Consider the following 16,493-nt stretch of genomic DNA (forward strand, 5'->3'; position numbering starts at 1 on the left):
TTCAAGCATATTTTGATTTGTCTGAATTTTCAAGTTTATTTTCTTTCTCCTGTAAAATTAGAAAAAGTTGAGTGAGAACACCTATACACAACGGTAAGGAATATAAAATCTATATAATATGATTGTATTTCTTACATTTATTCTTAGTCTTGTTTTAAACAGAGTTCAGGGCAAATTAACTACGCTCCCCAAAATGGAGAAATTGCTGAGGCGTACACTTTGCGTATATGTTTTTTTTTTTACTAGCTTTCTGCAAACTCTCCCAGTCCATGTAGCACATAATAGTGATATGTTTACTTTAAAAAGCTAAAAAGAGTTGAACCCAAATAAGCATATGACGCGTTTCTATTTAACGTCTTACAGAAACATGGCAAGAGCCACGTGGCTGCTGCGTGCACACCTTATGTAATGGAGGAATCAAATCGTTCAGGAGACGATGAAAACTAATTTGATTGTACAATTGTTTAGATGAAAATACCTAATAATTCCACATGACTCAGAAGCCTTTTTTATGCGTAGATCAGTGATATACGAGATATTATCAGAAATACTAAGAGTTATTACGAGATGTGTTTTTCTTATATTGCCAGGCAAGTATTAGAGATGGAATTTTGTCACCAGACGACGCAGCCTGAAAAACTGTATCAGACATTCATACAAAGTCATTTCTAGTAAAAATTCATTATTCGAGGTGTGCATGCAGCAGCCGCGCAAAGAAAATTCGAGAAAACTGTTTTTTATACACAGCAAAGGAAACAAGGTTTTCCATTGACGGACTCATTTCTCGTTCCACCTTTTAAGTGTCAAATGAAAACGTGAATTTAAATCTTTGATTAATTGCGATCTTTACTAGGTATAAATAAAGTGTTTTCAAATAGTTCTTATCTTTTTGGGTGACGCTCTGCGTTCAGGGCACTAGCAGTTTTTAGTTTTAATTAAACTTATTTTGATTCGCCAAAGTCTCTTCTCATCAGTTTTTCAAATTCTAAGAAGATTCTAAATTCTAAGATTCATTCAAAAGCTCTCCAGCTTCAGTTCCTGATAATAGATTTTGCATTCTTTCAAAGTTATTCCATGCAGTTTCCCAAGGAAGCCAATCGAATTCCTTCTTCAAATAACTTGTTAGATCCAGTGCTCGTTTGTAAGTATTTGCTAAGAGACTTGCACTAGCCAAGTTCAAAGCATCGTCAATAATTTGGGCTCTGTTCATAACGTTAATTTTTGGTGATTATTTTCTAATTGATGCTGTATTAGGTCCCAGTTCATTTCATCGTAATCCACACGGTAATATCCTGAAATAACATTCAAAGTTAGCAGCTCATCACCAAATATAAATTAAGCTTCCTATTATTATTATTATTATAGGCGTGTACAGAGTAAGGGGAAATCTTTTGGCGTGTATCTTATCGAAATAGCAAGTTCTTTAGGATTTGTCTCATTATCTCGTACAAATTATTTGTAAGTAGTTTTACTTTTTATTGTTTTAATTTCTTCCTCCAAAACTATTTTCTCACGAATTTACTCATTTTTACGTGCCTATGCTATATATAAATCTTTACTAGCAATTGGTAATTAAGGAAGTGTCGTAGGTACTTACAAAATAAGGAATAAAGATTAAAAAATCAGAGGTATGGATAGTAAAGTTTTTAATAATTGACAAACATCTGTCGGGGTAGTATCTTAAAATAAAATGCTATTGCCAATTAATCAATCAACTTTTGATTAATGAATTGACCAGCCAATCAAGGTGAATGCCAATAATTTTCTGTAAAAATTTAAGCTTTTCCATGAAACCCATCTCTTTGCAAAATTTATGAATTTGGAAAACAAAACAGTTTCTATAGATTTTGGTCACGTTGATAGCATTAAGAGGGAATAAATTGAATTTTGGAGAGTTGAATACCAATCCATACCTGTTCTGCAGTACAAATTGAACTCGTATTCACGAATTGAATTAGGATTACAGCTGTTCCACAACTTAAAAGACTGTTAAATTAATATTTTTGAAACTTTCAAACTAGGCGCTGATATCTTAAATTCCTGTTCCTAAAAATGGTCTCATGTGATCTTGATTTGCAAAAACTTTTTGTACAGTAGAATTTTTTTGAGGAATGCAGATTGTTTTCAGTAAAGTACAAATAATGTTCCGATCTTAAGAAGGCAAAGGGAGCACTATTCTCATTTGAAATAGTTTCTCTTCGCTTTGGTTTTGACTTGATTAATTATTGTAATTCCTATTCGTTTTAGGTGTCTTTTATTTATTTATTCTGACTTATGGTAGATTATCGTTTGGAAAAGAATTTATCTTTACTTCTGCTCATCTTTGGTTTAATGTAGCTATGAAATTCTCTTTGAAAAACTTTTTTATTGGAAATTTTTAGTATTTTCCTTCTATTTTATAATTTACATAGTATTTCAAGGGTTAATAAAAGAATATTTGAAATCTTTTTGGCTTTTATCTGTAAGAATCCAGATTTTGGCTTGCTATTAATTATGTTGGACAGAATTTTGCGCCAATTTATAATAATATTAATACTTCAATGATTTGAATTGAAGGATATAAAAAAATATTCAAATTATTTTGCTGAAATTCTATATAATTTTTCAGTTTTTACAACCTTGAGTATATACAAATATTATTCAACTATCCCCCTCCGCATGCCCTGAAAGTTTCTAATTAATTCTCATCACATTTTCTAAGGTATCACATATAAACCTATTAATAACCTTGGATGTATATTGTGTGTTTTAATTTGGATCTGTTCCAGAATTAACATGCCTAACAACTTTAACTTATTGCCGTTGGGCGTTCCTGGGATATTGCAGATATGTCCTTAGAACAAGACTATATGCAGACATTTTTTTTTAGTTTAACATCCCATAGTCATACTCTAAAGTCCAACGTAATACCCTGACTTTTTCCTGAGATATTGCAAACACATCTTTATAACAATCCAAGTACACATAGCTTATCTTGATTTAGTTTTACACCCACCTGAATTTTCCCTGAAAGTGTCAACTTTATACCCAATTCCATTCCTACGACATTGCGTCTGTACCATATTGACAACCTAGATACATTTTAACTTTTTGATTTAGTTCAATGTCAAAAATCTTATTAGGTCGGATTATCTGTGACAATGAGTACCAAAAAATGCATATTTATAATCTATAACAAATCAAAAGTTGGTCAACCCTTTGGAGTCGATTTCCATATGACTTGTGAAACTTTCATTTGATTTTGCTTCCTGTTTCTTCGTGTTCTTGGAAACACAAAAATGAATGGAGGGGGGAAAATATATGATATAGCATTTAGAAACCATTTACAAAACCCTGGTAGCTAGTAGGTTAGAGACTCGTAGTCAAAATTAAGAAGAGGCGGGGTGGGGGGGGGGGTCAAGTGATTTATATGGCATGATCTGGTGTCTTTAACCTCGAAAAACTTAACAATCACGCAGATTCCCAGCTCTCTCTTAGAAAATGTTCTTGTGATTGGAGTGTTATTGTAATAACAGTGAATCCTTTTTAGCAGAAGGAATATACTACTATGTTCGTTGAATTGGCCAACGTACAATCTTGGGGGGATTTCACCTATTTAGCTATATACGTATATACAAGTTTGATTGTTGTAACTAGTAACGAGAGTTTGATAGGGCTTAACGGGATGTTTAACAAGAGGTTGGAACCTCCTAATAATCTTACCAAATACTTTGTGGTTGCAAATTATCCAGCTGTTGGGGTTTTCTATTACATCAGTGTAAACAGCTGACTCAGATGAGTTACCCAACCAGCGCCTTTTTAACGTTGAATTATTGCTAAAACTTTGTGTGAATGTCAATGGTATGTGTCAATGATTTTCTTCGATAATATTCTGAGGGAGATTATATACATTTTCTTCATGAACTCCTGATTTGAACATTTTCTGAAATTAAAATAAACAACTTAGTGAGTTGAGTCAACACGTATTTAAGACAAAATAATGTTTCAAAACATCCAAGCACTTTGTTGAAAATAACTTTCATTTTGCACATGTTCTTCTTAAACAACACTACTAATTGTCACAGTGTACCAATCAAAACACTCTGCTCATAAGCAGAATAATAGCCCAGTCCCTATTGTTTTTATCTTGATAATAAATACTATCCACCTTGTTCGTCAGTTATTGCAAACCCTATTTTAAGATATTTAATTTCTACATTGTTTACCGATAACTGCCATAGTTAGAGGCAAAGCAACTCAAACAGATAAAACAGATAAAAAGCTTTCAGAGATAAGACAGAATATCAATTTAGAGTAGAGAGGACGATTTTGTTCAAATATTTTTTTGCCTTTTGACAGTTATTAAAAACAGTTATTGACATTATTTAGTAGGTGGTCCTGAAAATTAATGTTATTGTCCTGAATGTACATTTTCTTCTGACAGTTATTGACATTATTTAAAAACTATCAGAAATTAAATAAGAAAACAAGTATTTTCAACTAAAAATAAGGAGCAGTATAAAAACAAACACAAATCGAGCAAAATAAGTTAAATAAGAAAACACAAAACAAACACAAATCGAGCAAAATAAGTTAAATAAGAAAACAAGTATCTTCAACTAAAAATAAGGAGCAGTATAAAAACACAAAACAAGCACAATCGAGCAAATTTGAAGATTTGCATTAGTCAGTTTCAATAATATTGCATCATTCAGTTCCAACAGTTAACTGCATCAGCATGATGTTATTTTTAATTCTTCTTCTTTTGTTCAGTAAACTTTCAAAGATTTTTGTAAGAAAATAAAAACCAAATATTTATAGATAATGTGAGCAAAATACCAGGGAACCGTAAGTAACTTACAAAAATTTCAAAATAGGTGAAAATTGATAAGACAGAAACTTTGATGTCTATAGTTGATATTACATAAAGAAACGCTCCTCCTCCATCCTAACCTATTCAAAGCCTCCCTGTTTACACCCTCCCAAGAAGTTCCAGTCCCGATTAAATCCTTTCTTACTACCTTCTTTGAAATTGTCTCCACTTTGGGGTATTTTTTTCCACACTTGACAGAAAACTATTCTCACCTCAAAGACAAAGAAATTAAATACAACTCATGTGACAGTCGGAAGGTTACGTGACCAACATATATATATCCTACTATTCTCATCTTATTGCGACTTTCCCTTGTGGCATAATCTTTGAAAGAAAGTTGGTACAGTTCGCCCCAAAGCGTTGGTAAAAGACATATATGCTACAAATAATTTTCCCAACCGACATTCAGTGTTTTTTTACTTATTAACTAAATTTTAACATACAATTAAAAGAAACCTTTAGTGCTTCTCAAGCACTTTTATTTTATTCATATTTCCTAAAATTAAACACAGTGACGTGTAATTGCGCACATGGGAAGATGCTCCAAAGAGTATATTTTAATGCTTAAATATCTCAACTCTCATTGAGCCTTCAGATTGATGTACAATGAGTTTTGAGCAAAAGTGGTGGTAGAAATTAATATCAAATTCCTCTTGATTCACATGAATTTTTATGGTTTACAGCTTTGTCATTGATGCTAGGAGAGGGGGGGGAGTAATAATGCCCCTTCCATTGCAATAATATATGTTCATGTAGTATAAAATATTTAATATAACTGCCTACGGGAACAGGCGTGTAAAAAGCGAGACGTGGCATCTTAAGCCTAGCCAGAAACTCTAGCGTGGGCTGAAGAGATTTCTACCAGGAACTTTGTTTTCTACGACTTTAAACAGTAATATTTCTCTTTTTCTATTTATATAAAATGTTTTGATGCCTTTAAATACATGTATCCACTATACTTAAACATAAGAGGATCGTATTGTAAAGGTCACGATGGTTTCAGCCGCCTGGAAAATCAAAGCTCACTTATAAAAACTCCATTCATAGAAACCTTTCGGTCAACCATAAACTCTAAAATGAAAACATTATTTTTATTCAGCAAAATTTTATGCAACAGAACTTTTTCAACGAAACTGCTATTCATCCAAGTTTTTGGTCAAACATTCAAATTCTGTTCTAAATATTAATTGCATCCCGACATTTCAATTCTTCAGCAGAAAAACTGAAAAAGGGATGCACAATCAACCAATTTACAATTATTGATGTGTACACTTGATCAGTAAGGACTCGAGGATTTATGGGAGACGTGACATAAACTTTAAAAAGCAGAATTTGGAAATGAATAGATATATCAAAAGAATCGGTTTATTTTATTTGACTTTAATTAAGTTTAATAATACCCATCAAAATATACTAGCCTGTGATAATTTTCGAAAAAGGGGGGAAAGTTCGGAAAACTTTCGCGGAAAAGAGGAAATTTGTATTTTTTGCAAGAGGAAAGATCACGGGTTCATGTTAATTTATTTTTCTTTTCCCTGGGGGGATCAAATCGAACCAATAGTGCTCATTAAAGCCGAAGTTAAAATTTTTAGTGCCTTTTTAAGTGACCGACAAAATTGGAGGGCAACTCCCTCTTACCCTTATTTTCCTGTAAGCTAGCCAATCAAAATTTTGAGATAACTATTTTGTTTAATATTTTTAAAAGTAGAGAAAATACGACTTTCGGGATAAAATAACCCTCAGAGCCCCTGGGGAAAGATTCTTAAGTCATAAAATTTGCCCATTGTTTACGTATAGCATCTTTTCCTTGGAACTGAACCGATATATTTCCGAGGAAGGAATGAATTATCTATGTCGGAATTTTCCACGGGAAGAATTTTCCGTGAGGAGGAAAGTTTCTAAGGGTTGAACTTTCCAGAGGAAATTTTACATTTGGGGACTTGGCCAGAATTCCTATACTAAATTCTTATCATTTTATTTACTTTCTCTTTGCCGAATTAATTTTACATGTGGAGATGTTAAGGGAAATTATCCAGTGGTAAAATTTTTTCCGGGTTCGAATAGTCTAAAACGCCTTACTGTAGGCAGGAATTTTCCACGGGAGAAATTCTTCATGAGGGAGTTTTCCACGGTATAAATTTTACAGAAGGAATTTTTCGCGGGAGTAACTTTCTACTAGAGGACAGAGGGGAAACTAGAGGGCAGAGGACCATGGAAACTTTTCATTAGAGGAGGGAATTAGGGGATTTATTTTAAAACAAGCAAAAATGAAAGCCTTTTTCAAATGAAAGTGTGCCAAGAAACTTTTTTTTAGCTGTTATCGTCCACAAGAAATCTTCCGGTGGAAAATTTCAGCTAGTACAATATCGTCCAGGGGAATTTTCTTAGCGGGGGATATTTTACGTGATAGGAACTTTCCTTGGAGGAATTTTCCTCGGGAGGGAAGCCAGATTTCTCGGCATTATTTAAAAACAATCAGAAGTTAAATAAGAAAACAAGTATTTTCAACTAAAAATAAGGAGCAGTATAAAAACACAAAAAAAAACACAAATTAATACGACTATTAGTGGGGTTGCCCACTCCTCAATACATCACTCTTTGAGCTAATTTTTTCAGAATTTAAAAAGCCTTATCATTCTAATTTAAGTTATAAGTTTTTCAGAACTTAAAAAACCTTATCATTCTAATTTCAAGTACCTATTTTACAAAAAATGGGGAATTTTTTTTTGCCTGAGGACCAATCACGGATGCGTGTTTATTGTATTTTTATTTTTTCCAGGGCGATTGTATCGATCCAGTGGTCCTAGAATCTCACAAAAGGATATATTCTAACGAAAAATAAAAGTTCTAGTGCCCTTTTTAAGTGAAGAAATAATTGGAGGGCACCTAAGCCCCTCCCACCCTCACTGTTTCCCCTAAGTCACCGGATAAAAATTTCAAGATAGCCATTTTGTTCAACATAGTCGAAAAATTAAATAACTGTGTCTTTGGCGATGATTTACTCCCGCAGAGTCTCCGGGGGAGGGGCTTCAAAACACAAATTTTGACCATTCTTTACATATTGAAATATTTTTGGGAAGTGTACAGACGTTTTCAGGGGGGTTTTGCTGGTTTGGGGGGGGGGGTACTCAAGGGGAGAGGATTATGTGGGATGATCTTTCCATGGAGAATTTGCCATGGGGTAAGAGGAATTCCATGAAGAGGGAGCAGGGTTTTCTAGTATTCTTTAAAAAAAAAAACAAAGAGTCATGAACACACAATTTTGTCGCTCTTCAAAAGACTTCAGAGTTTTCATTAGTAGGGCACGTTATGCGGATGAAGGATGTCAAATTGCCAAAGATTGTTCTTTTCGACCAACTTTTTAGGGCTAAAGGGAAAGCATGTCATCCGTGATTGGGATGTGTGTATGACGTAAGGAAACATTTAAGGGAAATAAGAGGATCCTGGGAGATTGGGATGGAGCTGGAGCGTGCGTGGCAGTGTTGGTTTCAGGTGGCTTGGCGCTCCGGTGAGCTGTTATTAGCAGTATTAGCAATATTTAACGTAGTTTTAATTCAAAATAAATTACCATTAAGTAAGGCAAGATTATGATTTTGTTCTCTATCCTTTAAAAAATTTTAGTAAGTGAGAGCATTAAGTTGAATATTTTACGTCATGCGGAGGGGAATGTTGAACATGTGTTGAAAATGTGGAAAAAAAATACCCCAAAGTGGAGACAATTTCAAAGAAGGTAGTAAGAAAGGATTTAATCGGGACTGGAACTTCTTGGGAGGGTGTAAACAGGGAGGCTTTGAATAGGTTAGGATGGAAGTGAAGCGTTTCTTTCTATAATATCAACTATAGACATCAAAGTTTCTGTCTTATCAATTTTCACCTGTTTTGAAATTTTTGTAAGTTACTTACGGTTCCCTGGTATTTTACTCACATTATCTATAAATATTTGGTTTTTATTTTCTTACAAAAATCTTTGAAAGTTTACTGAACAAAAGAAGAAGAATTAAAAATAACATCATGCTGATGCAGTTAACTATTGGAACTGAATGATGCAATATTATTGAAACTGACTAATGCAAATCTTCAAATTTGCTCGAAAGTGTTTGTTTTGTGTTTTTATACTGCTCCTTATTTTTAGTTGAAGATACTTGTTTTCTTATTTAACTTATTTTGCTCGATTTGTGTTTGTTTTGTGTTTTCTTATTTAACTTATTTTGCTCGATTTGTGTTTGTTTTTATACTGCTCCTTATTTTTAGTTGAAAATACTTGTTTTCTTATTTAACTTCTGATAGCTTTTAAATAATGTCAATAACTGTCAGAAGAAAATGTACATTCAGGACAATAACATTAATTTTCAGGACAACATACTAAATAATGTCAATACCTTTTTTTAATAACTGTCAAAAGGCAAAAAAATATTTGAACAAAATCGTCCTCTCTACTCTAAATTGATATTCTGTCTTATCTCTGAAAGCTTTTTATCTGTTTTATCTGTTTGAGCTGCTTTGCATCTAACTATTGCAGTTATAGGTAAACAATGTGGAAATTCAATATCTTAAAATAGGGTTTGCAATAACTGACGAACAAGGTGGATAGGATTTATTATCAAGATAAAAACAATAGGGACTGGGCTATTATTCTGCTTATGAGCAGAGTGTTTTGATTGGTACACTGTGACAATTAGTAGTGTTGTTTAAGACGAACATGTGCAAAATGAAAGTTATTTTCAACAAAGTGCTTGGATGTTTTGAAACATTATTTTGTCTTAAATACGTGTTGACTCACTAAGTTGTTTCTATTTTAATTTCAGAAAATGTTCAAATCAGGAGTTCATGGAGAAAATGTATATAATTTGTATAAGATTTATGATCTCCCTCAGAATATTATCGAAGAAAATCATTGGCACATACCATTGACATTCACACAAAGTTTTAGCAATAATTCAACGTTAAAAAGGCGCTGGCTGGGTAACTCTTCTGAACCAGCTGTGTACACTGATGTAATAGAAAAACCCAACAGCTGGATAATTTGCAACCACAAAGTATTTGGTAAGATTATTAGGAGGTTTCAACCTCTTGTTAAATATCCCGTTAAGCCTTATCAAACTCTTGTTACTAGTTACTACAATCAAACTTGTATATACGTATATAGCGAAATAGGTGAAATTCCCCCAAGATTGTACATTGGCCAAATCAACGAACATAGTAGTATATTCCTTCTGCTAAAAAGGATTCCTTGTTATTACAATAACACTCCAATCACAAGAACTTTTTCTAAGGGAGAGTTGGGAATCTGCGTGATTGTTAAGTTTTTCGAGGTTTAAGACACCAGATCATGCCATATAAATCACTTGACCCCCCACCCCGCCTCTTCTTAATTTTGACTATTAGTCTCTAAACGGTTTTCTCACAAGCATTTCAAAGTCTTAGTTGTTTGGCTCTACCCTTCTCCCTAATTTTTCTTCCCATACTAGCTACCAGGGTTTTGTAAATGGTTTCTAAATGCTATATCATATATTCTTCCCCCTCCATTCATTTTTGTGTTTCCAAGAACACGAAGAAACAGGAAGCAAAATCAAATGAAAGTTTCACAAGTCATATGGAAATCGACTCCAAAGGGTTGACCAACTTTTGATTTGTTATAGATTATAAATATGCATTTTTTGGTACTCATTGTCACAGATAATCCGACCTAATAAGATTTTTGACATTGAACTAAATCAAAAAGTTTAAATATATCTAGGTTGTCAATATGGTACAGACGCAATGTCTTAGGAATGGAATTGGGTATAAAGTTGACACTTTCAGGGAAAATTCAGGTGGGTGTAAAACTAAATCAAGATAAGCTATGTGTACTTGGATTGTTATAAAGATGTGTTTGCAATATCTCAGGAAAAACTCAGGGTATTACGTTGGACTTTAGAGTATGACTATGGGATGTTAAACTAAAAAAAATGTCTGCATCTAGTCTTGTTCTAAGGACATATCTGCAATATCCCAGGAACGCCCAACGGCAATAAGTTAAAGTTGTTAGGCATGTTAATTCTGGAACAGATCCAAATTAAAACGCACAATATACATCCGAGGTTATCAATAGGTTTATATGTGATACCTTAGAAAATGTGAAGGGAACTAATTAGAAACTTCAAGGGCATTCGGAGGGGGATAGTCGAATAATATTTGTATATACTCAAGGTTGTAAAAACTGAAAAATTATATAGAATTTCAGCCCAATAATTTGAATATTTTCTTATATCCTTCAATTCAAATCATTGAAGTATTAATATTATTATAAATTGGCGCAAAATTCTGTCCAACATATTAATAGCAAGCCAAAATCTGGATTCTTACAGATAAAACCAAAAAGATTTCAAATATTTTTTTATTAACCCTTGAAATACTCTATGTAAATTAAAAAATAGAAGAAAATACTAAAAATTTCCAATAAAAAAGTTTTCCAAAAACAATTTCAGAGCTACATTAAACCAAAGATGAGCAGAAGTAAAGTTAAATTCTTTTACAAACGATAATCTAACATAAGTCACAATCAATAAATAAAAGACACCTAAAACGAATAGGAATTACAATAATTAATCAAGTCAAAACCAAAGCGAAGAGAAACTATTTCAAATAAGAATAGTGCTCCCTTTGCGTTCTTAAGATCGGAACATTATTTGTACTTTACTGAAAACAATCTTCATTCTTCAAAAAAATTCTACTGTACAAAAAGTTTTTGCAAATCAAGATCACATGAGACCATTTTTAGGAACAGGAATTTAAGATATCAGCGCCTAGTTTGAAAGTTTCAAAAATATTAATTTAACAGTCTTTTAAGTTGTGGAACAGCTGTAATCCTAATTCAATTCGTGAATACGAGTTCAATTTGTACTTCAGAACAGGTATGAATTGGTATTCAACTCTCCAAAATTCAATTTATTCCCTCTTAATGCTATCAACGAGACCAAAATCTATAGAAACTGTTTTGTTTTCCAAATTCATAAATTTTGCAAAGAGATGAGTTTCATGGAAAAGCTTAAATTTTTACAGGAAATTATTGCCATTCACCCTAATTGGTTGGTCAATTCATTAATCAAAAAATGATTGATTAATTGGCAATAGCATTTTATTTGAAGATACTACCCCGACAGATTTTTGTCAATTATTAAAAACTTTACTATCCTGATCTTTTAATCTTTGTTCCTTATTTTGTAAGTACCTACGACATTTCCTTAATTACCAATTGCTATTTAAGATTTATGTATAGTATAGGCAGGTAAAAATGAGTAAATTCCTGAGAAAATAGTTTTGGAGGAAGAAATTAAAACAATAAAAAGTAAAACTACTTATAAATAAATTGTACGAGATAATGAGACAAATCCTAAAGAACTTGCTATTTCGATAAGATACACGCCAAAAGATTTCCCCTTACTCTGTACATGCCTATAATAATAATAATAATAGGAAGCTTAATTTATAATTGAAAGTTAATTTTAACTTTGAACGTTATTTCAGGATATTACCGTGTGGATTACGATGAAATGAACTGGGACCTAATACAGCATCAATTAGAAAATAATCACCAAAAAATTCACGTTATGAACAGAGCCCAAATTATTGACGATGCTTTGAACTTGGCTAGTGCAAGTCTCTTAGTGAATACTTACAAACAAGCACTGGATCTAACAAGTTATTTGACGAAGGAATTCGATTGGCTTCCTTGGGAAACTGCATGGAAGAACTTTGAAAGAATGAAAAATCTATTATCAGGAACTGAAGCTGGAGAGCTTTTGAATGTATGTCTTCTTAGAATTTGAAAAACTGATAAGAAGAGACTTTGGCGAATCAAAATAAGTTTAATTAAAACTAAAAACTGCTAGTGCCCTGAACGCAGAGCTTCACCCAAAAAGATTAGAACTATTTGAAAATACTTTATTCATACCTAGTAAAGATCGCAATTAATCAAAGATTCAAATTCACGTTTTCATTTGACACTTAAAAGATGGAACGAGAAATGAATCTGCCAATGGAAAACCTTGTTTCCTTTGCTGTGTATAAAAAACAGTTTTCTCGAATTTTCATTCTGTGGCTGCTGCATGCACACATCGAATAATGAATTTTTACTAGAAATGACTTTGTAATTATGTCTGATACAGTTTTTCATGCTGCTTCGTCTGGTGACAAAATTCCATCTCTAATACTTGCCTGGCAATATAAGAAAAACGCATCTCGTAATAACTCGTAGTATTTCTGATAATATCTCGTATATCACTGATCTACGCATAAAAAAGGCTTCTGAACCATGTGGAATTATTAGGTATTTTCATCTAAACAATTGTACAATCAAATTAGTTTTTATCGTCTCCTGAACGATTTGATTCCTCCATTATATAAGGTGTGCATGCAGCAGCCACGTGGCTCTTGCCATGTTTCTGTAAGATGTTAAATGGAATTGCGTCATATGCTTATTTGGGTTCAGCTCTCTTTAGCTTTTTAAAGTAAACATATCACTATTTTGTGCTACATGGACTGGGAGAGTCTGCAGAGTGAGTGAGTAAAAAAACATATACGCAAAGTGTACGCCTCAGCAATTTCTTCATTTTGGGGAGCGTAGTTAATTTGCCTTGAACTCTGTTTAAAACAAGACTAAGAATAAATGTAAGAAATACAATCATATTATATAGATTTTATATTCCTTACCGTTGTGTATAAGTGTTCTCACTCCACTTTTTCTAATTTTACAGGAGAAAGAAAATAAACTTGAAAATTCAGACAAATCAAAATATGCTTGAAAGGTCTTTTAAAACGATTATCTAGGCAAACTTTACCTGCTTTTTTTATGAAGGTGCTGTCATTAGTGTATTGCTTGCAGTGTGAAAGAAATAGAGTGAAAACCTTTAAGCGAAATACGATTTTACCAGAAATAGGAAAAATTGATCGCACAAACGTGTTTATTCTACGTTTTCATTCTTTATAATAAACCAAAGTAAAAATAGTAATAGCCAAAAATCAGTATCGAGGATAAATATAAGAACAAGCCAGAATGTATAGGAACAAGAAGTATCAGGCTCACAGCGCTTCAAGGGGCTCGAGTATCTCAGTCAGCAAGTCTTCTGATGAAGTGTTTTATATGAGGCTCTTATAAGACGAATGATACTGCTCATCAAGTAGTGGCAACAGCGACATAATATCGTCGCATTTTGATTTACAGATTGATTTCCCGCTTGCTTATTCGGGTATCAGCACTTTTGTTGTTGTTTTTCCTCTTTTCCGCAAGCTCATACTCTAAAGAATTTTCAACTTCTATGTTTGTCTTAAACTTCAAAATTCGAAAATGTTTCTCATACTGAATATAATGTGACTAGTCACGGAAATATTTAAAAATAAACTTTTAAAAAACCAGGCCTTATACATGGACTAAAAAGGGTAAAATGAATTTGTTCTAAAGAATGCTTTTGATATACATACTTCAGGTTTTTTTTTAATACTTTGAATGTTGTGAGCTCTTAAACCCAACCTTGTTAAAAAATTAGTGGGTATGACCTGGCTTTAGGAATTTCTAATCAAAATGTGACAAGGTATTACCAGCTAAGTGAGATGTATAGCAAAAAAATATTATCGACACAAACATATTTCTGTTTTGTGAGCTATAGGTGTTAGAATAAAGTGTCAGAGTTTCTAAGGACCCAGCGAGATTACATAGACCGATGAACAACAATGATGCCACATCACTTGCCCCTTTGTCACCCTCTGCTATATGCTAGAGGTCAGTAATGAACTTGGTTTATTATGAGAAGTGACATGAACTGTGAGATTGAAGGTTCACGCTGCCATGTATAGAAAACAAATTTCATTCTAAGATTCGGTGTTGCTAGGCACTGCGGCAGGTCAAAGCACGATACCTCTTGTTGTTTTTTTTCACCAATTTTTGCTGATGATACATCTACTTTTTTTATATTATTGGTGAAAGCAGATTCATGGGTGGCTTTTTCTGTTCTGACTGGTTCTTTAGCCTTGTCGTTTGTGGCAGACGGCGCAAAGATCCTTTGCTGGTCCAGTAAAACCAAGATTGAAATAATCACAAGAAAATTCTCTTAAAGAGAGCATTGTTTTCAAATTCCTGCGCAGCAGTTATCTGGGCTTCAACATTCAGATCATACCTCTTGTCGATGAAATGCTCTGTCTTGAATTATGGAATTTGTAAGCTGGGACCCTCCATATATATATTCTTTTATTTCTTCCACTGTTTCTAAGGATGTTTCACTGTTTCATTTGATGCTCTTGGAGGAGTGGAGGCTGTAAGCTTCCATGCTTTTACAGTTCCATGCTTTATACTTGTCAAGCGAAAAGTTGTCATAAAACACTTCTTACAAACCTTTTTGTTATACCTTGGTCATCTGGCAATAAATATTTAAAAAATATTCGACCTTTTCCGGGGTTCTATCCTCACTTAGGTTCTGTTTAGATGACGTGTACATCTTTAGGCTATCACCACCAGATCAAACCCAGGTCACAAACCAAACATGACGACAACTAACTTCATGACGACATGACGTCACTCGACAGACATAACACACATACAACTTATTTATATATATATACATATATATATATATATATATATATATATATATATATATATATATATATATATATATATATATATGATTTCTCCAGGTACCCATTTAGAGCTGGGTCGACTCTGGCTAAGCTTACAGGATCACGCCACTGACCCCCGTCCCAAACTGAAGAATTGAGTACACCAGGACTCGAACCCACGTCCTCTCAGACACAGGATCCCGAATCCAGCGCACCAGCCCACTCGGCCAGGGCGGCCTTTGTTGGCTCATATACTTTCAGCATATCCAGTATCTTTAGCCGGCATTACAGTTTGCATAAAAACAGTTTGAAACTCGGTGAATCTTAAATACAGGTGCTCCAATGACAGGTGGTGGCTCAGATTTGCTCAGTTTAGAAGAATAAATATGCCAAAAAACTAACATTAAAGGAAATCATACCACCTTAAAAAAAAGCCTTTAACTATTATTGAACCGTTTTAGTCCTAACCAAATTCTTTTCTAAAAGAAATACGGCTACAGTAGGTAATAATTGAGTATTATTCCGTTTTCTTCCGTAGAATTCCTTTGTCCTCCATACCGAAAGCCCTCAAAAGGGTATCTATCGTTTTTTGTTCCTTACTTTCTGAAGCACTACAAGGATGAACGTAAAATTTGTATAATTCATTTTATTTTGTGCTATATTATTACGTGTGACATCCGCATCTAGCTGTGTTCTATTATGGCAATAAAGGATATTTATTATTTATCATTATGATTAATAAGGTACATTATTCTTCAATGAACTAGAAAATGGTACGTTCTTCTTCCTTTCTAATAATTTATTATTCGTAATTTTTCTTGGTATGTGCCAAGATGCGTTGTTCCAGATGCTCCAGATTGTTCCAGATGCGTGCTAATGAAAAGGTAGTTGAATTGTCATAAATCTTTGGCAAATAATTGTAGGCTCACATTAATGTGAATATAACACATAAATGTATTACTGTATATATAACCAGTTTCATGAATTAGACGCTGCAATATTTCGTTTTAAATTTTTGCCAAGTGCATAGAGGATTTTTCTTAATAACCAT

At 33.2% G+C, this 16,493-nt stretch overlaps 2 protein-coding genes across 2 annotated transcripts in view; one reads left to right on the forward strand and one right to left on the reverse strand.

Moving 5' to 3' along the window:
- LOC136031149 (hemicentin-1-like) overlaps window positions 1-16,493 on the reverse strand; it is a gene marked incomplete at its 5' end in the record, with an annotated part of 290,871 nt that overhangs the window by 111,381 nt on the left and 162,997 nt on the right.
- LOC136030790 (aminopeptidase N-like) overlaps window positions 9,389-16,493 on the forward strand; it is a 9,628-nt gene continuing 2,523 nt past the window's right edge. The window contains exons 1-2 of the mRNA XM_065709834.1: window positions 9,389-9,895; window positions 12,359-12,639. Of these exons, the coding sequence (XP_065565906.1) occupies window positions 9,661-9,895; window positions 12,359-12,639 (516 nt within the window). The 5' untranslated portion in view covers window positions 9,389-9,660. The remainder of the gene's footprint in view (window positions 9,896-12,358; window positions 12,640-16,493) is intronic.

Source organism: Artemia franciscana, chromosome 9, assembly GCF_032884065.1.
Source record: "Artemia franciscana chromosome 9, ASM3288406v1, whole genome shotgun sequence".
NCBI lineage: Eukaryota > Metazoa > Arthropoda > Branchiopoda > Anostraca > Artemiidae > Artemia > Artemia franciscana.